We start from the raw sequence: 24,641 nt of genomic DNA, 5'->3' as shown, positions 1-24,641 counted from the left end.
CGCAGCATCACTGGGCCCCTCTCTGCTTGAGGAAAGTGAAAACCTCATGAAGCTTAACTGCCCAAGGAGACTTGAATCTGGGCTTCCACGCAACACTGTAGACAAGAGCACGGCACTCAGGATTGCAGGCTCAGTGCTGAGGACGGCTCTAGAAGTGGGCATCTTGGTGAGATCAGCCACTGCCTGTGTACATAGGGCTTTGAGTAACATTAAAATAATGGTGACAACCTCCCTCTCTCTTGTGTGCTACTCTGGAACTGCGAAACAGTGTGTGTGTTTGATATGCAGTTAATGAACTTCCATTGTGCCAGGCAAGCATTGCAGAATGTCTCACGAAAATATCCTAATTAGTGAGTGGATTTGAGTAGACAGAAATATCAGAAGCACACCAGTGAGTGTAGCATACTCCCAGGAATTCCCATGAGGATGTTTCAGAATATCCTGTCTAGGTTCCTGTCTAGCCAAATGCAGTGGGGAATGGGGTTTGCTTTAAGGGACCATAAATTAAAGTACGTGGCTTAATTATGACAGAGTTTCTTGATTTCTGAGTGGTTGAAGCTGTTCCTATTTTTTTTTTATTTTTCCCCCGTTCTTTCTTTAAAATGCATTTTAATGCATTTGCTTGCACAATTGTTTTTAACTAGTAGGTCAGCCTGAACAGAGAGACCCCCTCACATCTGGCTATAGCCATTCAAACATCTCATAATTCTTGGTGCTCTACACTGAAAATGGTTTGTGTTGCTCTGATCAGTTTGAACTAAGTTAAGTGTTGATTTTGATTTGAGAGACAGCAGTCTTTGTTAGAGGCAAGGTTTTGAGTGCATTTTCTCCTAATTCATTTTTATTTTCACTTAAGGTTTACAGGCAAGTGTCAGAAAAAATTAAGATTTGTCTCGAATAGGAAGTTATTCCTTTAAAAATTAAAAAAAAAAATTCACATACATCTGAAAAACCAAGAACCTTAACTGTTCTATACTCGGCTATTTACAGAGAATGTAAACAATGAAAGGAAAATGATATCTTTGAGGTGACAAATAGAAGCAACTGGAAACGCCCTGGGTAGGATGGTGGTGGAAACTATGTATTACCTAAGGCCTCATTTTAGGAATCTGATCAAAGGGACCTTTAGTCTGTACAGAGTCCCACTGATGTTAGTGGGACTTTTACACAGGTGTAGGGCCTGCCCCTGTGAATCAGATTGCAGGACTGTGGTTTAAAATTTGAAGATACTATTGGTTGTCCTCAGAAATTATTGTCATTGTCGTCTGCTCTTTGACCATCTCATAATAAACAGCTCTCCAATTAGGGTGACCAGACAGCAAGTGTGAAAAATCGGGACGGGCGGGGGATTGTAATAGGCACCTATATAAGACAAAGCCCCAAATATCGGGACTGTCCATCTAAAATTAGGGTGACCAGATGTCCCATCTCCAATACCAAAAATCTTGATTCTGTTGTATCATGATTCCTGTATAGTACCACTCTTTCACTTTTATTTTTTTTCCATATGTGCCAACTTTCCTTTAAGAGGAATAATTTTTGCTTAGCAACATAAATGCCATTTTCCTCACCCTGTCTCAGGCACATTAGACACAACAGGTATAGGTATCTTGTGTTTCTAAGCCACTACTATTTCTCTGTCTCTCCAAAAATCTCTCTTAGTCTAATATGTTTCAATGACATTTAAGGTACACCTGAATCTTTTTCTTTTCTTTTCTACAAATATCCTGATATATTTGCTTTTCAGTATTGGTGGGTTGATTTCCACTCCCCAGCCCCACCCCCAGGGGGACACATGTGTTTTGCAAAAAACAAGGCTGTGTGTCAGACACCCTTTCTTTACTGACAAACATAGTTTGATTTGCAAGAGAGGATAGTATCCTGCTTTGCTTGTTCTATAGGAAACATGATGAGATGGTAATTTTAGCAAAGCTTGCATTTGGCAGAAGACAGTTTTAAAGCCTATGATATCTTTCTGAAAAACCTGCGGAAAGGGCATGATAACCTCTCTCCCTTGGAATATGTTTTGAAGTGAGCATGTGACATAGTATGGATTGTCTTCATAAAATATTTTTGAGGAACGGAAACTCTATTTGAATGCTTTTTGGGAAATCGTTCCAGGCAATTATTTGTAGGCAAGTGTCACAGTGGAATTAACTATGTTAGTAGGTGCTTGGAAAAGCAAACAATAAAAAATGGTCTGCCTTGACTGCAAACAAAGGGCTTTAAGGAATGATGATCTTGAAGTATGATTCAAAATGAGGCATTCTGGATTCTTTTATGACTCTGTCCCAAACTTCCTTCATGACCTTTAGTGTGTCATTTAACCTCTTCAAACCTCAGTTTCTCCCTCAGCTTCCCCAAGTATTTTAGTGCTTATTATGATTGAAGAGGAGATACAGGAGAATAAAGATGTAGACATGTGGATTTAAAGTAGCAGGTCATAATTTTGTTAACTTTACTATTAAAGGGAGGGACTGATCTCTCCCACCCTCAAAATTACAAGGTATTAATTGGATCTAGTGCAGACTTAAAGGAATAATTGTTGGCCACCTTTCACCAAACTCCTACTACCAAATTCATGAGTCAGCCTAATGCCAAACCCTTATCTCTCTTCCCATGAGGAGGAATGAGAGTGTAGACAGGAAAAACTAAGTCTGCAAAACTTAAGACCTTCCGATACCTCACAAGCTAATGGAGAACAGGGTCCACCAATCAGGAAACAGTGATTGGGCTTACCCCGGAGCTGGCCTCTCAAAGCTTTCTGTGTGCACTGGATGCCAGCCACAATTTGCAACACTATTTATTCACATTTATTGTCACAATCTCCTTTGGTATCAGAGGGGTAGCTGTGTTTGTCTGGATCTGTAAAAAGCGACAGAGTCCTGTGGCACCTTATAGACTACAGACGTATTGGAGCATAAGCTTTCGTGGATGCATCCGACGAAGGGAGAAGTGGTGGATGTGGTATACCTAGACTTTACTAAGGCCTTTGATATGGTCTCGCATGATATTCTTATCGATAAACTAGGCAAATACAACTTAGAGGGGGCTACTATACGGTGGGTGCATAACTAGCTGGATAACCGTACTCAGAGAATAGTTATTAATGGTTCCCAATCCTGCTGGAAAGGTATAACAAGTGGGGTTCTGCAGGGGTCTGTTTTGGGACCGGCTCCGTTCAATATCTTCATCAACAACTTAGATATTGGCATACAAAGTATGCTTATTAAGTTTGCAGATGATGCCTAACTAGGAGGGATTGCAACTGCTTTGGAGGATAGGGTCATAATTCAAAATGATCTGGACAAATTGGAGAAATGGTCTGAGGTAAACAGGATGAAGTTTAACAAAGACAAATGCAAAGTGCTCCACTTAGGAAGGAACAATCAGTTTCACACATACAGAATGGGAAGAGACTGTCTAGGAAGGAGTATGGCAGAAAGGGATCTAGGGGTTATAGTGGACCACGAGCTAAATATGAGTCAACAGTGTGATGCTATTGCAAAAAAAGCAAACATGATTCTGGGATGCATTAACAGGTGAGTTGTGAGCAAGACACGAGAAGTCATTCTTCCGCTCTACTCTGCTCTGGTTAGGCCTCAGCTGGAGTATTGTATCCAGTTCTGGGCACTGCATTTCAAGAAAGATGTGGAGAAATTGAAGAGAGTCCAGAGAAGAGCAACAAGAATGATTAAAGGTCTTGAGAACATGACCTATGAAGGAAGGCTGAAAGAATTGGGTTTGTTTAGTCTGGAAAAGAGAAGACTGAGAGGGGACATGATAGTAGTTTTCAGGTATCTAAAAAGATGTCATAAGGAGGAGGGAGAAAACTTGTTCACCTTAGCCTCTAAGGATAGAACAAGAAGCAATGGGCTTAAACTGCAGCAAGGGAGGTTTAGATTGGACATTAGGAAAAAGTTCCTAACTGTCAGGGTGGTTAAACACTGGAATAAATTGCCTAGGGAGGTTGTGGAATCTCCATCTCTGGAGATATTTAAGAGTAGGTTAGATAAATGTCTATCCGGGATGGTCTAGACAGTATTTGGTCCTGCCATGAGGGCAGGGGACTGGACTCGATGACCTCTCGAGGTCCCTTCCAGTCCTTGAATCTATGAAGTGGGTATTCACCTATGAAAGCTTATGCTCCAATACATCTGTTAGTCTATAAGGTGCCAAAGGACTCTTTGTCACTTTTTAGAATGGTACTGTCCCTTATCCAGATCCCTTTTGGGGTCAGGAAGAAATCTTCCCTCAGGGCATGAGTAGCAATATATCCAGTGGTGGCTGCGTTCCCTCCCCCATCCCCTTTCTCACAGCATCTTGGAGGCTTATGGATGCTGCAAGGAATGAAAGAACACTGGGCATCTCGCCAGTCTAGTGCAGAGAGAGAAAAAATTCCAATCTGTAAAAGATCATCTGGCCAGACCCTCAGCAAGCTTGAAAACCCAGTTCTGACAGCTACCCCTCATAGAGGGCATGGCCTGTGAGGAAGCTTTCAGCAGCAAGAAGTCTGCTGAGTGCCTGGGAGTGCATGAAGGGAGGAGAGAGGGCTTGCTGGAGCCAGTCTGCTTCCTCACCTCCTCTCAACTGGTCAGTGGGTGGGCATGGGAGGCAGAGTGAGTGGAAGGCACCAGGCAAGAGTCCAGGTGTCAGAGGGGATGCCCTCTCTCCCACTCCCCCGGACTCAGCTCTCTCCAGACAATCCAATCAGCCACCTTTCCCCTCTATACCTCACCAAGGCAGGAAGAGGCATTTTATGATGTAGTATCACAAAAATGTTGTTTGGCCAACAATTTTATACTCTTCTTAACAGCTATGTCTGTAAATGCTGCAAGTTTGTTACACCTTGTGAGTGCTCCAACACTTTATAGGGTAAGGCATGGCCCCTGCCTGGAAGAGCACACATTCTTACATGGGATCGTCCTATGTTAAATAATTGTTTGAATAATGGACATAAGCTTCTCTTCTATTCCTTGATCTAGAGTGACCAGATGTCCTGATTTTTGGGTCTTTTTCTTATATAGGCTCCTATTACACCCCACCATCTGTTCTGATTGTTCACATTTGCTGTCTGGTCACCCTACCTTGATCTGAGGTTAAAAGGGACCTATGCACTTTTCTAGGTATTGAAGAGGAAATAGCTTGGAGATGATGTTCCATGGCTGGGGCTAGAGGGGTGTCTAAAAGCATTTCATCTAAGCAAAGCTAAAGCGCTGTTTTTAATGTTAGACATTCATATTTTGTGTGTCACAATTGAGTTTAAACAACATTATAAATCAGTGATTTAACTGTAAGACCTTTTTGTGTATCATCACCTCTATTCAAACATGGTTCAGAATTCCTATCATTTTTACTTGTATGTATACTCTCAGCACTTCTTCCCTGCCCCTACAGATAAGCCAAACTGAGGCATCTTATCTGCACTCTCCATTTTTCCCCTATTTAGTCCCCTGGAACTTTGAGAGTTTGGAAAATTGGAGCAGGATCTGAACCACCCCTGGTTTCTGGCTTTGTAAGCACCACCTTACATTTGGTCCTGTTCTACTTTCGACCCCAAATACAGTATATAAATTCTTTTAGCCCAGACCTGTATTTGGATAGTACATTGCTAACCTGTATATAAAATGGTGCCTGATGGTATGTTCTTTTCATTTCAGTCCTACATGGAAGACCATCTGAAGAATAAAAATCGTCTGGAGAAAGAGTGGGAGGCCCTTTGTGCTTATCAAGCTGAACCCAATGCTATGACCATTGCCCAGAAGGAGGAGAACGTCCAGAAGAATCGGTCTCAAAGTGTCGTAACGTGTATGTACCCTTGAAATTGGAGTGAATATATATTAATTCCTTGATGGTCTCCTTACCACCTTTTGGTAAAGCATTATCAGAGCTATATGTGAAGGGCAAAGCGTTATGCAAAACAGTGTTTGTTTCTATCTAAAAGAAAATCACAGCTTTCAACATTTGCTTGATATGCAGCCTGTTTGTCCTGTCAGACATTTGACTTGTCTCCTTATGTTTTACTTGAAAAATGTATAGCTATATCACACGACACTTCAGAACAGTGACAGCAAGTGCTCTACCATGTGAATCAACACCCAGCGTGCTTTTCAAACATTGTCATGCAGTTTCTGTGCACGATCAGCAGTTATGGTTATTCAGTACAAATAAGCTTGGCTTGGCTTTAGATGAGCTGGTATCATGTTAATTCAAAGCAGTAATACCAGCAGATTGTAACGAGAGCCAGAGTAATCTGTTCATCAGATACTCAGCTGTAGTGAGTGAGCCCCGGTAGGCTTAATTGGAAAAGCTTAGGAGTTGGCCACTGTTCTCTGTTAGGCTTAGGACGAAAAACAAGGCTGAAAGTGGCCAATATTTGTATTCCTAGAATCTGTTGGTTTTTTTATGTAAAAGGCCGTCTTTGTGAGTAGAAATACCAGCAGCTTATCTACTGTATGTATTTTCTACTAGATTACACCACTGGCTGTAACTAACATTATTTGCTAAATGTTGAGCCCCAAAAACAGAGAGAATTTTGACCACAATTTTTATTAAATAACCAGTGGAACAAAACCTAAACCAAGAACAGTCAGGACCCACACCTGCAATGGCAGCTTTATTTCAAAGAGTGCCTGCAATCCAGCTGTGTGGTTTGGCAGATACCATAAACCATTTAATTTTTTTAAGTGCTCTGAAAACATTAATTTTCCCTATGACAGCTGCAAGTGTACATTGTACAGTTGGGGAAATGGAGATAGGTAACACATTGAGTCAGAGCCAGGATTAGAGCTGAAGGGTTGCTAGCGCCACATTACTACTTAACTTAGCCCTTCAGTGCATGGCAGCTTGGGAAGCCCTTTAATTCTGCTTGGTTATGATCAAGGTTCCCTTCCCAACACTATCTTTCCTAAGAGAACATAAACCAGAAGAATTCTGAGTGGAGAATAGTCAATTTTGCACTATCAATTCGCTTTGGTGACTGTGGAGCTGACCCAAAGCCCATTGAAATAAAATGCAAGATTTCAGTGGGCTTTGGAATCAGGTCTATTGAAAAGTTTCTATCTCAGAAGTGCAGTAATAAGCACCAAGTTCTGGCAAAGTAACTTTATCCACCAGAGCTAAAGAATTGCAAGATTTTTTTGCATCCTTTTAAGTGCTAATAGGAAAAAAATATTTGCTGACGTAGCATGGAGCAGTTTATCACTCTTGTTAACAGATCCTGCTCAAAATGAATCTTCTTAAAGTGTACTTGTGAGTATAGACTTGCAGTCATTCCATTGTAAGCTGCGATCTATCCCATCTCATAAACTAAGATGGATCATCCCTGGTTAGCAGTTGAGTGGAAGGCTGCCAAGGAAAGCATAGATGCTCCAAGAAAAGGGGACTCTTCCCTTTGAGTCCAAGCTGAACCAATCCTGTATGGTAGTAGGCGATACTGTGCTGTGGAGAGGTGACAATTTGGCTGAGATTTAAAATGGAGGTATTTTAGTCCAATAAAGATCCCATAGTACTTTTGCAAAAATAAGAGTGCTAAAACCCCGTTTCCTGGGAAAATTTAAATGTTGGAAATTGCATTCTGCCTAGTAATGTACTTGATGTTCCCCTAGTAGTCTGAATTGGACAGAGTAAGCTTCACGTTCTTTCCTACATTGTAACATTGTTGCTGTGCTGTGTTAAAAAGAGGTATTTCAGTGATGGGTGAAGAAATGTGAGCCAGAACTTCAATGGTTACATTTTGATCGGTTGATGGTTATATATTCGTATGGAAAACTATATACCCTTTTTAAAAATAAACGACCCATTTAGTAAGTAAATTTTTTGGTAAAATAATGGTTTCTATGAATTCTCTACCATGCATGTTGTCCTTGCGTACCTTGCACGAATGGTACTGTGAAATAAGTTAACTAGATTTCAATACAAATGCGAGAAAAGTTAACCTTTGGCTAATATCAAGTGAACTAAGTGCAAAGTAGGATCATGTGTAGCTTTACATAATCTTCAGGCTGTTTAGTTTTTATTTTTCAACAGTTCACAAGTTCCACAGTTCAGTACAGTGTTTTACGTGTATATATAAGTGTAGCAAAAAAAATCACAAATGAAGCATGGGGAAGGCTTGTCCAGTGGTTAGGACACCAGTATGGGACTTGGGAGATATTGGTTCAATTCCTGCTTTACCACAGATTTCCTGTGTGACCTTGGGCATGTCACTAAATCTCTCTCTGCCTGACTTCCCCATATGAAAAATAATGGGGAATTTCCCTAACTCACCACGATGTTGTGAGGATAAATACATTGAAGATTGTGCATTGCTGTGGTGGGCTATATCAGTACCTAAATTAGATAAAGACACCTAATTTTATATAGCACCAGCTAAAAGTGTGTGTGTGAGATGTTTTCTCCTTTGCAGACCCCCAGGTTATTGAGCTTTCCTTTCCTCAACTTTCCCATCTCACATGTCTCGTTGTCACATGTCATTTCTGATCTGGCCAGAATAATAGCAAATGCAAAGAACTAGTCTGATGTTTAGCATAGCTTTAGTAGATCCAGTAAACATCTGAACTAGTGGGAGTAATGACTAGCATTAGTCCTGTCCAGAGTTGTATCTTCTCTCTCACTTTCATAGCTGTCCACCCTGTTCCCTTCTTCATCTTTCTAACTTTCTTGTGGGTCCTCTCCAGGTTTCTTTCTCTTCTTTCTTTCTCCTCCTTCCTGCCTTTTTCTGCTGCTGCTTCTGCTCTGCTTTGAACTTAATCAATACACAGTTCCTAGCAAAATTATTAGTCCACAGAAGTTGCACCAGTCACTATTTACCGTTATTGTCTCCACAAAGAACAGATGTCCATAATTGCTGAATATGTTTTTGGAGAGTGACTACCGGTTTCTGGAGGCTTTGGTGTGTCAACAAACACATATGAACATAATGGGCTTATTGCCAACACTCGATGCCACCTGAAAGCAAACATAGGCATAAACTCTTAAGAAAACATGTCCATAACTTACCCTGGGAGCTTTCTTGGGAGTAAATGGGACTTCTTCCATTTCATCACCAAACGCTTTTCAAACATATTACTCCTCTCACCCTTCAATAAACCTACCATGGCACCATAATAAGATGGCACCACTGATGTGGTGTATCATGACAAAGTATTAAATTAAAAAAATTAACTGATTCCCAGACTTATTGATCTGACACTTAGTTTGACTCTCCAATAGAAAGCTAACACCAGTTTACTAAACCTTAATGAGTCACTGTCTCTCTCGTTTATCTGTTACTTAAAAATGTGGTGCCACATTCTCTTTGTTGATTAGTTAGTTCAGGGTCCCTGCCTTCCAGTGGCTGAGACTTCTCCTAAGTGCCTATTTAGCTCCATGAAGCGTGAGGGTTTGTCTCCAGACCACATTTAGCACATTTAAGCCACGTGCTTCCTGTAGCCAGAAAATTGCAGAGCTATAATTCTTCTTCATACACCCTTTACAATAAGCAAGGTTGTGAAGTTTTCTCTGACCAATCACTGCCACCCTTATGATCTCAGATGTCACTAGGCCCTAAAGCTGCCCATGGTAAAAATATCTGTAATACATTAGCGTTCTTGTAAAGAAAAAAAAACACGCATACACACTCTGAAGTAGTCAGAAATCCCTACTGTGCTGTGCTATATATATGTTTGAGCAGAATGAGCTTTGTCATTCTTCATTCTGAGAATGGCACCTGAGTATGCCTACACTGCAATCTAAGGTATGACATACCTGTGCTAGTTTTACCTGCACGGGCTTGGCTAAAAATTGCAGTGTAGATATGGCAACACGGACTTCAGCACTGCGAGTAGGTCCTCCGGGTCCCCAGTGTGCCACACAATTTGCCCTAACACCTGTAATGCTATCTACACTGGTGTTTTTAACCAGGCTAAGGCAGGTGTGTCTGCCTGAGCTGCAGTTACACCTCGGATTGCAATGTAGATATACCCCAAGTACGCATCTCTCCTCCTAAGATATCTACTACAGCTAACGTTTTGGATCATAAATCTTTTTTTAATTTTGTATAGTGGTTTCACAGGGAAGCCTGAGCTGAATAGCTTGACCACATTTTTTTCTCTGTCTTTTGGTGTTCCTCCTGTTTTATGTTGATGTGCCACTTATGGAGTAATTTTATGAGAGGAGCCAAGAGTAGCTCAGTCCTTCTACATTATTTTTGCATCTCTAATTGGATTTCGGCAGAAGTGCTCCCATTGCTGGGTTAATTTTGCTGATGAGATCAAATGGCTGTAAATAACATTTCATGAGATCATACAACTGAGAAATCCAATCTATCTGATGTAAAACACAAGGTGGTCATTCCATCTTGTTTACATACTCAATACCCACCTCACCCCTCAAAAATAAAAGTAGGCAGATATAATGTCTTCTCGTCTTATTTCCTTGTGTGTTAATTGTGCTATTTAATTGTCCCATTAAATGTTACACAGTGTAGAGAATTAATAAAATTGGGACACAATTCTATTAGTGCTAATGGGCCAAATCATGGCCTCGTTAGTGTGATGATGCAGGGAGACCAAAAGCCCATCCCTGCAACCTTGCATAGGCTACCTTCATCATCAGTAGTACCGGGAGAGTGGAAGAAAGCTTCTCAGAGCTGCACAGCTGGGTGAGAGGGGGTGGGGAACAGGCAGGGCCTTGACTTCATCCAGGGCTGACAAGAGGGGAGGAAAGTTAGAATGGTTGTACCGGGTCCCTGAGTTCAGGGGGGCCACCAAAAAAACTTCTGTAACATGTGTGAATAAAGTGAACATGATGTACCAGGGCCCCAATATTCTTTCGACAGGCCTAGCTCCATCCAACTACTGCACTGAGCAGGATAGCTCTGCCAGATCATGTATTGTACTGGACACCGTTTACTCTCTCCCAGCGGAAGTGGGAGAGGGACTCTGAATCACATGTTCCCTCCCACGCTGCTCCAGCAGCAGCCCAACAATGTGCTGTCCCTTAATCAGGGCAATTTGTTATATCACAATCCAGCCATAAATTGCATTTTGCTGTTCCTGTTAGAAATAATCAGAAATGCAAGGTCTGCGTGTATTAACTCCTGGCTTTATGTTTCAGAACAATATCATTTTATAAAGAAGCCAGATGGAAAAGACCCATTGGGTCATCCAGTCTATCTCCCTGCAAGTGCAGGCTTGTTCTCTACAGATTTTTTTTTTTTTTTTTAGGATTTTTTCCTAGTCTAGTCTGAAATTTCATGAGCAATGTAGCTTGTCCCTCTTCTTATGTGAGACTGTTCCACATCTGGTAGATTGTTACCGTGAGAAAATGTTTTCGGAAGTTAGCCTCTAAAAGCTTCTTTCAAAGAGTTTCATTTCATGAATGAAGTTGGGACTGTAGCAAAGCTAAGCCAACTTAATAGTTAAACTAAAATAACTCTCCCCCAATATTTTACATTGTCTGTCTGCTTTTGAAATGTACATTAGTTTGCCTTTAATTATTTTTAACTTAACAAGTGTGGAAAATTTGGGTGGAAATGCTATATTTTTATTTTGCCTTTACAGATGATCATTCCAGGATATGCTTGAAAGCTGAAAATAGCCATGACAATTCAGACTACATCAATGCCAGCCCAATTGTAAGTACAGTATCCAATGTGAAGTAATCCAAATAATCCAGCTTTTATCCTTAGGCTATCATCATAAAATGTTAACTTGATGCAAGGCACCACTGTAATAACAGTGTCTTGGGTCTATATCTACCTCCAGTTCCCCAACACTAATGACTCAAGCCATCACTTGGGAGTGCAAATACATAAATTCCATACACTTGCACATAATGCCTTTGAAGATTGTAGACAAAGAACAATAATGCCAATAGATAACGAGTCTTAAATCTACATATTATTTTCCTGTACCTGACAGTAGTGACTTGGCAACTGCACAACTCAGCACGGTACATTTAATTCAACAGACCTTTTCCATTATGTAAGGAGGTTTGCCTGCCTTTCTGTCACTCTCTAAGTTTTCACTCTTACATGGTAGTTTTTAGGATAGGGAAAGTATTAGAATGGTTTCTGTAGCCACAGAGAGCTGGGCTTTGCTTCTTGTAAAGCCAGTCAAATTTCAAAGGTGACCCTTCCTCTTTCCCTCCTTCATTTGTTGCCTTCCTGGTGCTGAGTGATTTACTTCTGCAGCTGTCCGTGTCTATCTCTGATCTTGCTGTTCTCAAAGCAGAGAATGTAATCTCTTATCAGCACCTATATTATAATTCAAACGCCAATTTAGGTCAATGCAGTTCTTAGGTCATATCCCTCCCAACTTTCTAACAAACCTTCTCCCATCCCCACACAAATTGAATATGCATCTTTTATTTTGTCCGTGAAAGATACCAGAGCAATCATTTTAGAGACCAAAGGCCTCTCTGTTTTTTAGGTACAGAACAGCTATGGCACAGCTCGCAGTATTGCCCTATCATGGTGTCTCAATCCTGACATGGTAGAACCATCTCTAGGAATGAGGAAGTAGTGTTCTCCCATTGTCCACTTCGTTCCTGCCTCTCTGAGGCTGCCAATTGGGGGGCTATTTATACTGGTGGTTTTTATTTGTGTCACTTTAGGACACTGAAAATCATTAGAAGGAAATAACTTTGACCAAACATTTGGGCTGGAGAATTAGGTAACACTGTAACATGCTATGTACCCTATTACTGGCTCCTGGACCAGTTTCCAGTGTCACTCTCTCAGTTAAATCATTTTGTGTGGACTATGCAACTGGCAAATTGCAACAGAAAGGTTTAAAATTGCAGGTTGTTTCCTTCCAATTTTTGTTGACAACACTTCCCTTTCTAAAAGAGCATCTTGTTGGGATTGTACTCTGAGCTACACATCTGGTATTTTGAGCAGAATTTGAAAGGTTTGATTTTCTTGAGTATAAAACAGTTTAATGAAACTCTCTCCAGAGACTCAGTACAAGATACCAAATCTCCTGAAAGTCTTTAGGGTGCTGTGGAGTATCAGTGTTTTGTGCCTAATATGTACTCTGGGGACCAGACCACCAGTCCAGTTCTGACTATTCTAATGTTCAGTTGTGCAAAGCAGCCATAAAAGTCAGTGGATCTAGGCCATATGAGGATTTTCCCTATGTAAGAGAATCTTTTGGTGGCATACTAGCCATTTGTGGCTCCTGCCCTAGGGAAAAGGGGAATGACCAGAATATCACTACACTCCAGGGATTCCCAGCTGCTGGGATGGCCCCTTGGGGTCAAGGGCAGCTGAGCATAAGTTAGAACAGCCTTTAGGCTGCCCTATATCTGTCTGGGACTGGACCATTCCCTGGTCAGCATGAGGATCAGGGGATCATAATGGTGGCTTAAAGCCACCTTTTCACGCTCCCTCACTCTCCCATTGTGCACTGTGCACAACTCAACCAGACCTGAGGTTCTGCCTCTGGAGCTTCAAGGCTTCTTTCTTTCCCATCTTTCATTGTTTAATTGTCTTCAGGACACAGTCAATGAGTCATGTTTGATCAAACCCGCAAAGCCTTCAGTCTTGTCAACATTTAAAAGGCTGCAGTGGCACAGCTGCAATGGTGTAGTGTTTCAGTGAAGCTGCTTTCTACATGGATGGAAAGGCGTCTCCTGTTAGTGTAGGTAATCCACCTCCCCGCGAGGTGGTAGCTATGTTGCCAGGAGAAGCCCTCCTGTTGACTTAGCACTGTCTACAGTGGAAGTTAGGTCGGTATAACTGCATCACTCAGGTGTGGATTTTCTACACCCATGAGTGACATAGTTATAGCATCCTAAATTGCTACTGTAGACCATGCCTTAGTTTAATTGTACGAATTGAGAGGTTTTGCTCTGAAGATAGGAGTGGCAGCTGTAAACAGACAACATGATATTCTATTTTCTAAGGGCTATGATGTGAACCGCTTATTCGTATTAGTGAGCACTTACTCACACCACTACTCTTGTAGTAAGAGTCCAGCAGTCTGGCCTTCATTGTCTGATATAGCTGTAAAGTGCCCAGAGTGCTTGGGAATGGACCCATATACAAAACTCTAGGTTATCTGTTCCTTGAAATGTTTTTATTAAATGAAAATGCACCGAAGTTTGAGGTGATGGGATAGGTGCGGGCCCCAGAGAAAGGTGTCCTCATAGGTGGGAATGGAGCCCCCAGAGTCAGTGCAAAGGCACAGAACCTTTGTGTGGATAGTCCTGCCAAGAGCTGCAGTATGTTGCAGGATCGAGCCCACAGTCTGGGGACAACTGCAAAGAGAAACTTGTGAGTGTTCACCCCACAGGAGGAAACAATCTGGCCCAGGTTTATTGAAAGGCTGTGGAGATCAGACAAGCACAGTCTGTGTTACATGAAAGAAGGAAACTGTTGCAAGATTAGAATTGTTTCCTAAGGATTTGTTGGGTTCAATTTTAACTGTTTGCAAACCAACAGACTGAGTATGTCATTCCTGAAGATGATGCAGTGGGAAGTTTCTGGGGAGCAGTGACCCATCCATAAGACCACAGTGGAAACCCAGTTGTCAGAAGCTCTTTAAGTTTAAGCGAAGCAAAAAATGTTTTGTTTTAGCTAGATTTGTTAATTTGGTATCAGTTCATCAGATAATGGAGGGAAAGACTGAGCCATTCTAGTTTGTAGCAAATCCTGAGACTTCCCAATCCTTCCTCTCCCCAGGTCTGGACCCATTTAGAACTAGTCCCTAAGAGCACATAGAAAGCTTGATCTGTAGTCCTTACCCACTTGAGACAGTCATTGAAGGCAGAGCCTAATGTCTATACTGCGTATTGCTGTTGCTTTTGTCTGACATATTTTCTCTTAGCTTTATTAGCTACATACACCTCTCCCTCGATATAACGCTGTCCTCGGGAGCCAAAAAACCTTACCGCGTTCTATCAGAATTCGTGTTATATCGGGTCACGTTACATCGGGGTAGAGGTGTACTTGGTTTGTTCTTTCTTGAAACATACAGTAGATTTGAAATACCAGTGATTCCTCCTTTACTCATTCTTGCAATAATCATACCATATCTTTTTTTAGAATTCTGCCTTTCAGTTTAAATAACCTCAGTAATTTTCATGTCAATACAATGACGTTTTTGATGCACTTATGCCTTGGCGTGCTTGGACTGGAAGTGAGTATTGTAGTGTACTGCAATGTGACCATTAATAACACAAGATCAGTACAGTCTGAACTGAACTAGAATAGGATTTTTTTCCCCTTGCCTATGTGAGCCGTCTGATGAGGGTGCAGTGTAAAATAAAGCAATTATATTCAAGACTCAGAAAAGGAGGCTTCCAGGGGTGTACTTGTAGCTGTGTATATCCAGCTTTGGGGTCAGTGGTCCCATCTCCAGCTGGGGCTCACTCAACCTTGATTTAAGTCTAAATGAGTGCAGCAATACAGGCTGAAAACAATTCTCCACACTACACAATGAGCTGGCCACCTGCCCACGTGTTTCTTTCTTTTTAAAAAAGCTACCCCTTCAAGACCTCCATTCCTCCCAGTATGTTATGAAAACTGGGGTTAGACTCATGGCCTCAACATGGTTGAAAGTGTGTGGGGAAGGTCAGTAGAGCGATTTAATCAATGCTCTTTCCTTATCCCTTTAATTTTATTCTAGTGTAAAACAAGGCAGAAGGGATTCTTATGAAATTCCATGGAGTGAAAGTGAGGTGGAAGTCTGCTTTCCTTTCCTCTGAAATAACATAAAGTACTAAGATGATAACTCTGCCACCGGCAGTTGAATGAAAAGCTTGCAATTACAGCACAAGGAGACCCTGACTGTGCAGAATAAAACTGTGATAATTACATCTGTCATATTTGTACTTAGTCCTCATTAAATTTCAGGGAAATCATCCAGTAGTAAATAATGTGCAATCTCTGCTTTTAAATCAGAGGTCATGAAAGTAAATGGGAATTCTGTTTTTCCTCATAGGGTGTCTGAGAGGAAAAAAAAAACCCCATCCACTACATTAAAAACTCAGCTTGCTTATTATTGAAGACACCAGACTGAGGAATGTCATTATCATGACAGTTTGTTCAAAGCTTACAAATTTTATCATGGAGAATAGACACTGGAATTCATAATGGCATTCACAACCAGATTTGCTGCTTTCATTCCATAATGGTTTTTAAAAGAAGGATTTTTAAATTGTTTTAAATTTTAATTCAAGTATAAAGATAGGGACCAATTACCACCCCACCTTTTTTTTATTTTAATGTAGAGATGAAAGTAATGACTAAATAGTACTGTATTTGCTGGTTAGGGTTACTACTAGGGAAAGAAATTGCAGTGCTAACACAAGAATATTTACAGTCCCTGTAAGTAATGAAAGGATATGTGGGAGTAAACTGTATTAATGTTGCAAAAAACATCAGATCTGAGAACTGCATTTTAAATTGCTTTGTTTTATACGTATATTTTAAGGCACTGGTCAGTGCTTAACCTGCTTTCCTAGCATTATAATGATAAAAACTGTGGAAACGATAGATGTACCAGTCTTACATACAAGGTGGATATGCTGTTTCCAATCTCATACCAGTACAAATTAGGAGTAACTGTTTCAGAGTAGCAGCCGTGTTAGTCTGTATCCGCAAAAAGAACAGGAGTATTTGTGGCACCTTAGAGATATGCATCCGAAGAAGTGGGCTGTAGTCCACGAAAGCTTATGCTCTAATAAATTTGTTAGTCTCTAAGGTGCCACAAGTACTCCTGTTCTTTTTAGGAGTAACTGTATTAGTCAGTGGATTTAAATCCATGTAAAAATTGTATAAATGAGCTCACGTCAGACCCAGCATATCAGTCTGTGTATAGTAATGATCCTAGGGGTCTATGAATATGTCAGTGTAATAAATTTATAAATTACATAAGATTTCATAATGATTAATGATGCAGGTATATACTTATGCCTTTAGTTTGCCCTTTTATGAACAATAGTTAACAGGTACCTACAAATAACTTAAATCCAAATACAATACAGTTAGCTGATTTACAACTGGAATATACTGATTTTATTAGCAAGATCAGTGAAATCCTGCAATAGCCTCATTTGTGTCTAAAACACCCAATGAAACTGAGTTTTACTGTGAGTATAAATTAATGAGATTTGTGCAAAGTCTTAGCATGGACAAGTTGGATAGTGTTGTATTCAGAAAAACAAAAAGCAGAATTAAAGCAGTAGTTTTAATTTTGTACCAATGTAATGATGGAAATATAATTATGTAGTATGATAACCTGAAATTATTGCTGTTAAAGTTGGGCACTACTAATCATGACATTATATTCATTGTGCTGTTCTCCTGTTTAAGATATCGTATATCAACTTTCATTTTAAAATACCCTAGAAAGCCACAAGATATGTTATTAACCCATCTTAGGTTTATGAGTTATTTGATTTGATCTTCTACAAACTCCTTTTCTGACAATAAGTCTGAATAGGATAGATAGTTCCTTTGAGGTTCTTTTTGCGTAGTTTTTCTTTCTTGTGAACTTTTAGCAGTGATAGTAATCAAAATTAATGCAGTTAATTGCGCTTTGGTTTGTAGTGGTCCTTGATCCTTTTTTTTTCCCTTCCCCAAATGAAATCATGGAAAAATAGATTGGTACATTATCACACAACCTTTTCAGCCATTCCTGTGCAGGAGTGGAAAATGAAAATTCCATTATAGTAGAGCATTTGTAATAATTGCACCACTTTCTTTCTAAAAATGGCTGAGCCATTTACTGCTGATGTAAAGCATGTGAACTTTGAGCTTTGGGGCGTGGGGGTAGGTGCAGAGAGAAATCTTGTTCTCATTGAACAATTACATATGTAACATGTTTTCTAAAGATTGTTCCAGGACAAAACTTTAGCAAACCAGACCTGTTGATTTTTGTTTTAATAAGCTGTTAGTTTGGGGTCCGATGTTTTTCTGCTCTGGATTACTTGTTTTTCCTCTAATTTTGGGGAAGAAAGTGGGTAATGGATCCTGGAGGGAGGATAGTGACTAGGTGAGGATACAAAATGCTGTGCTTTGCTCAGTGATCAGTTGGTTTAAAAACCATTACTGATTTTATTTATTTATTCCAATTATTATTAACTACAATAAAAGAAGGCCCATCCAGTGCCTATGACAGTCTTTTAAAAGTACATTAATAAACAAATAGACCCATCAATTATCCAGATCACATCATATCAAATTTGATCAAAGTGGTGACTTTTCAAAGTCTTCCTAAAATATGTAGTCTTTGAAGCTGTAAATATAAAAAAGTTAACAAAAACAGGCATTATGTTTAATTAGTTTAGTCTTTGCTCTATTTTTGTTCAATTAAAGATAATTTAATAGCATGATGGGGCTTTCTGCCATCTTCTATTTGCTCTGAGCGTACAAAGTGTTCCTGCTTATAATTATTTTCTGTACAATAGAATGTGCTCAGAATGTTAACGCTTGTAATTGTCTTCTGAGTTATTGTTAAATTGATGATACATTTCACCACTTTGTGCTCATTATGATGTTTGCCACGTTCCAAACAGCACCTTTGTGACAGTAGCTGATTAATGCTGAAATGCCAAGAGTGGCCTATTCCTGATTTATCAGATAGCTGAGTGTTTAGAAGTATTTCTTCCATGACAGTGCTACTTACATCATCACTGACTTCTTGTGCCTTTGTTTTCTGGTGTATACACATGCACGCACACAGGTGATTGGTTTTTTAAAAAATCCAAACAAATGATGATCTTTAATACTTATTTGCTTTGGCTGAAATTTTCAGAGAGAAGCCTAAAGTCGGGCTCCTAAATCTGTAATTAGATATCTAAATAAGTGGCCTGCTTTCAAAAGTGCTAAGTACACTGCAGTTTCCATTGAGGTCAGTGGGACCTTCTGGGCAGATTGCTTTTGAAAACCAAACTATTTAGGCCCAGTTCAGCAAAGCAATTAAGTCTGTGTTTAAGTCCCATTGAAGTCAATGGGACTTAATCACATGTTTTGCTAAATTGAGCCCTTATTTAGATGCCTAATTTTAAACTTTATTTTTGAAAAATGTGGTCCTTCTTACCTGATTCCCAAATTTTGCTGATAATCATATTTCTGTTTGTGAAAAAAGCTATTTTTTTCTTGGTCTCAAAATACCTGCAATACTAAATGTCCTGCCTCCAGAATTGCTTTTGACAAAAGGCAGAGTTGCTCAGCCAACTTGTTTGCAGAAAAGGCAAACATCTCAATGAATCAGTCGCTCAAACAAGAGTATAATACAAACTAGGAATTAGAAACACTTTTATTTTTGTCAAGGTTTCTTCTAACAGTGTGTTGTATTTTAAAAGTAGGCTTTTATTAAAATGGACTCAGTAACATAATTTTACTTGCATTGTGTTGTAATGGGTGAATTTTAATTATGCATCAGAAATTTAGAAGCATAAAAGGTTTTTTCTACTTTTTTGCAACATTTATCATATTGTTGTTCTATTAGAATAACTTACATCTGTTCTTTTATGTTTCTTCCCTCTTTTCTATTGCACATAATTATGAGGTGCCTTCTTTTATGCTGACATCCACCATCACTGAAAATTTTGATAGGCTATGAATAAATTCAGTAGATGCCTGTTCACGGAAATATGACTTGCATTCATTCCTATTAAGATCTTAACTTCACTTACAGTGCAAAAAACTGTGTTGGGGTGAAGTAAAGTCTTTGAGTCAAATTCTGTTCTCAGTAATTTGGCATTGGCTACAAATTATGCTCACTGACTTCAACGGGAGTTGCAGGAGAGCAGAATTGGGCCCTTTCTCTTTACATTCAAAGTTTTGTCTTGGTCTCCTAAGGGTTAGAATGAGTATTTTAAAAAAAAATCCCTCAGCCGATCTTCTCTTTATCAAGAGAATGGGGCTGAGATTTGAGATCAAGAAAACTACCCATCAGTTTGAAAACATTCATTGTAACACACTAATCCTATTTACTCTTGATGGCTTTGTTTCTTTGCTTTTTTTCCCCCTGTTCAGTCAGTCTTTGAATTAAATGTTATAATTAGGGTCTTTAAGCAGATCTTCCTCTATTGAGGCTAGAAGCATGCATTTAGACAAATCAACTAGCCAGAAAAAGCCAGAAACCAAATTTGTTCTCCATTTTTGCTTGTTATATGTGCCCTTGAGTGGCACAGTGGAAACAGAGCAGTTATTTAGATGTGCCCAGCATTCCTAACGCTCAGTGAAGAAAAATGTTTCAAAATTACTTCTGGGTTGCTATGAAACCAAGATCATGGATCTCAAGTAAATGCTTTTGTCTGCAACTTCTCTTAAATGATCTTACACTACATATTTAGGACATAGAATGGCTGATCATGCTAATATTGATCTGGTAACCTCACTCTTTTGTGGAAAGGAAGCTCCTCTCACCTAATGAATAGAAATAAAATGTTTTGCTCACCATCAAAGGACATGGGGGCACAGCAGTCCTCTAAGTGGTCCTTGGTTGTAGACAGAAGCACTTTCTTTCCCTAACCCATCTAGAGGGTTTTTTTGTTTTGTTTTGTTTTTTTGCTTTTAATAAATCCAGTCTGTTCTCTTTTCTCACTCCAGATGGACCATGATCCCAGGAACCCTGCATATATTGCTACTCAGGGCCCTCTTCCTGCTACTGTTGCTGACTTCTGGCAGGTAAATCTTTCTTAGTTAACTTTCTTTTTGAAAGTTCATGTCTGAAGCTGGATTTATGTCATGAATCGAAAACCTTCCTGCACTTTTAGAAATGTTAGAGGTTTAAAACCAATTAGCTTTTAGACAGTGTTTGTCATTCAGTTGGTAGGCGATCCTGAGCTTGTACATGTCTTTTAAAGATATCACATGTAATTAACCAAGTCGTGTAAATATATGAATTATGTTTAAAAAGTTCTTGTGTAGACATTACCTGTAGAATCATAGGCCAAAATATTCAAACAGGAGTGCCTAATTTATGCTCTTAACTCCACGTTTAGACATCTACTTAAAACTGGTTTGATTTTCTGAGATTCTGACCTCCCTTAGAACCTGGTCTAGCGTAAGGCCCTTTTCCTACAAAGACTTACATGCACTTTTAACTTTAGATACTGTGAGTGAGTAGAACCACTGAAATCTACTCCTTATCTACTCCACTCGAGCACATGCTTAAGTGGGTTCCTGGACAAGGAAAATTTCTTGAATTGGGACCACAGTGCGTAAGGCTAAGTGTGTGTAAGTCTTTGCAGGATCAGGGCCTAAGTTTGTAGTTACCCAGGTGCAAAAGTGGGCTTACTTTGCATGCACTCCATTGGGAGTGCACATTCAAAACCCTGACTTGGGCAAACACTTGGGTAGGTAAGGTGCCAATGCACATCACGCATGTGTGTAAGTGACAAAGAGAGAATTAAACATTTATTTATTCGTATAAGTCTATGCTGGCAAATTTACTAAACATCAAGCTGTTGGTAATTAAACAGCATTACAATTCATTGGGGCTTATTATAAGGAGCAGAAAATGTTTTTATTCACTACTGTACTCTACTGTTTTGCGTTACAAATTTAGAGAATTTTTTAGCTGAAGTTTGAGGGACTATGGATAAAATTTTCAAAAGCACCATAGGAGCTTATATCCAATTGAATGTCATCAAACCTCTGTCTCACCTCATCTGTCCATCCATGTACAGACATACACATTGAGCTCATCTTTATTACAAAATGTTGTATATTCAATTTATCTCTGTTACAAAGTATTTTCACGTTTTCCTTTCACATTTATATTTCTCTGTTTGTTGCCAAATGAAGCAACGGGTCAAAATTTTTCTAAACTCTCTGATTTTGGGTACACTGGAGAGTTGGCTGAGAGAGATAGGACTGAATCTCAGGCAGAGTTTATTTAATAAAAAATAACCCAACAGCCTAGAGTACCAGCAACCTTAGAGTTGTTGAGTTGGGGCATTCTGTCGCTTGTCAGTGATGGGACTGCCCCTTAATTTCCAATTTTTTTGGATGGTCAGATCCTTAGACTCAGTGATCTGAGCCAGTTCTGCTTATAGTCCTTAGTTAGAAGGCCACCCAGGGAGATGTGACTTCTATGTTCTTCCCTGAGTCTGTGCCGGGGAGGTACTCTTCCCTATGTCAGTATGTTTGGTGGATACATAAGAATGCTCAGTGTGTCCCTTATTTTATTCCCTTGAGTCAGATAGCCATGTGTGTCAATTCTGTGGGGTGTGATACAGCCAGGGTAGCGGCATGAAGCAAAGGCTTCATTACGTAGTCACTTCCAAGAGGGAAGCACCTCCTTGTTGTAATAAGAAGCTGTCTCTGTTGCTGCCAAGACTAGAAAGCTCCAAGGGGTAATTTTGGCGAAAGAGTTAACTTTTCGTGATTCTTTCAGGCAAATATATTAAGGTTTAAAAAAATGTTTGTGTGCATATTTCAAGTACTCGTACATTGCAAGTAGCTCATTAGATAGCTAACTGGCCATTTGCATGTCTAAATACCCAGTTTTGCTCATGCACTCATGGAAATAACATATGCAATGGTGCATACCTATGCCCCTTCTTATATTTAAATGAGGCATGTAAAGAACAAACTTTTTATATATGAAATGTCAGCATTAAATTTTGTCTTAGCATAGCTAAGGTTTTTGCAACCCCAAAATGTACAGTATGCTTAAAATCATGACATAACCTCAGAACTTTTTTTTCCCAATGTATTTGGTACAACCAGCTGATCCCCGGAGCTATCACCTGCTGGCTTTCCCCTTTTCCTATGCAATATTTTCATCTTTAAATTCCAGGCTCTCCTACTGCAGCCAGAAAGCCTTTACTGGAGTATTCTGAGGTGATGTTACTTTCCATGGTGGCTGCATTTGCCATATAATTTTCCTATCTCTCACTGTGCTGATTACCATGCTTGTGCCTCTCTGTTCCTGTGGTATTGTAACACCACACTTTTTCCCACCACCAGATCTAGATAACGCATTCTTTTTTCTGAAGGCAGGTTTTTCAACACATCAGAGTTGGACCACTTACGCTGGCTGCTAGAAATTCCCAGCCATTCATTTGAGCTATGATGTTGAACTGAGCCAAATAAGCTTCCCAGGAAGTCTTTCCTCAATGATAGTGGAGTTTTCCATCATTTGAGCTGGGACAGCTTGATCTGCCCCCTCTGGCCCACTATGGGTTACAAATGGGGTTAAAAAAATTGTTGTAAATGTCTAGTCCTACCAAGTTCTCTGACTGGCCCAAGTCCACATCTAGGCAGCTGACCTCTCTCTGTGCTCTTTGATCTTTCATTTCCTCCTTAAAGATGATTTTTCAGCTGCTTAAGTCCTGGCTGCCGCTCATCTTTGTTAGCAAGTTCCAAGTCAACCAAGCTTTCCTGGTCTCCTCCATGGAAAATTTTCTGATTAATGACATTCAGGATGCTGGTCACCTCATTGATCCATCTTGCCATTCCAGACTGGGAGCGTTCTATCTTCATCTGTAAATCATCCCCCAAACCTTCCTGGGAAACTTTCAGGTGCTGCTTTAAACCCATTTGTGAAACCAGCTTTTGTTTTAGGTCTTGTTTTAATTCCTTTGGGGCATTTTTGATTTCTACGAGCACCCCAATTATTCCATTTTGGTTCAACAAGAATACCAGCTCACAATTTCCCTCCTTGGAAACCAGATCCTACCTTTTTACAGCAGTATTATTCCTTTTTAATCCAAGCAGGTAGCCGATTTGGGGGGCCTTGCAGGTTGTTTTGGTTAGGAGGAGATACTGTTGATGGAGTCTGGTATTTCTTTGATGAAATCCAGTTTATTTACACAGAATGTTCAATGTCCTGGTTCCCTGAACACAATAGGAATTAAACAATATGAGAGAGATTTTATTCACAATTCTAAACCTTCTTTAGCTAGCACTTTACCCAAAAGTTCTCTCTCCGCTTTCTTCCTAAATATCACCCTACCAGGGCTTCTCTGACTGTGAGTGGGGTTTCTTTGCGCCTTCTGTGTATTCCTGCTTCTTTTCTTTCCCACACATGGCTCCACCAATCAATTCCCTAGACCCCGAGTTTTCTATATTAGTCTCTAAGGAAACCCCTTAGGGCCTGTGGTTCAGCTTCTACTCTAGCCTTCCCATTTGCCTGGATCTTTTGAAAGTGGCTCCTATTGTTTCATCTATCTGGTCCTGTAAAGGAGGTTGATTATTTCTTACATTTATCCTGAATGAATGTCAGTGGCTACACCCACCGGCTTCACTGAGGTTTCACTCCCTGCCCTACCACTATAACAACAGTAAAATTCAACTCCTCCTGGAACATGATTTGAAAACAAGGATAGAGAACATTTCCAGTATGTAACAAGTTATCCCATCAGGAGTTTCATGTTGTGAATAATTTAGGAGGCATAACATTTTATTATTGTGTGTATATACTGCATATATAATTCCATGACCTAGTGAAGTATTTTACTTACCTCAATTTCACTTTAACTTGTGAACATTGAACTATTTTAAGAAGATCTTTGATCATATTATTCCAGTAAGATACTGTTGTTAGATAGTCAGACGTATAGAATCAATTATCCTTCTGCTGAGAAAAAAAAAATCTTAGTTGTGCCTATTTTGTAAATCTGCTAGGATCCCTGATCTCACAGTCGGTATGTATTTGGTTTGCTTTATAAGGTCTTACCCCTTTCTTACTTTT

The 24,641-nt window shown here is 39.8% G+C and overlaps 1 protein-coding gene across 1 annotated transcript in view; it reads left to right on the top strand.

Annotated features, from left to right (window-relative positions):
• Positions 1-24,641, top strand: part of PTPRN2 (protein tyrosine phosphatase receptor type N2) — a 960,120-nt gene that overhangs the window by 895,604 nt on the left and 39,875 nt on the right. Inside the window, exons 15-17 of the mRNA XM_034760012.1 lie at positions 5,661-5,808; positions 11,544-11,617; positions 20,549-20,626. Coding sequence (XP_034615903.1) covers positions 5,661-5,808; positions 11,544-11,617; positions 20,549-20,626 — 300 coding nt within the window. The remainder of the gene's footprint in view (positions 1-5,660; positions 5,809-11,543; positions 11,618-20,548; positions 20,627-24,641) is intronic.

This window comes from Trachemys scripta, chromosome 2 (genome assembly GCF_013100865.1).
Source record: "Trachemys scripta elegans isolate TJP31775 chromosome 2, CAS_Tse_1.0, whole genome shotgun sequence".
Taxonomy (NCBI): Eukaryota; Metazoa; Chordata; order Testudines; family Emydidae; genus Trachemys; species Trachemys scripta.
This window is presented reverse-complemented; position numbering and strand designations above follow the sequence as displayed.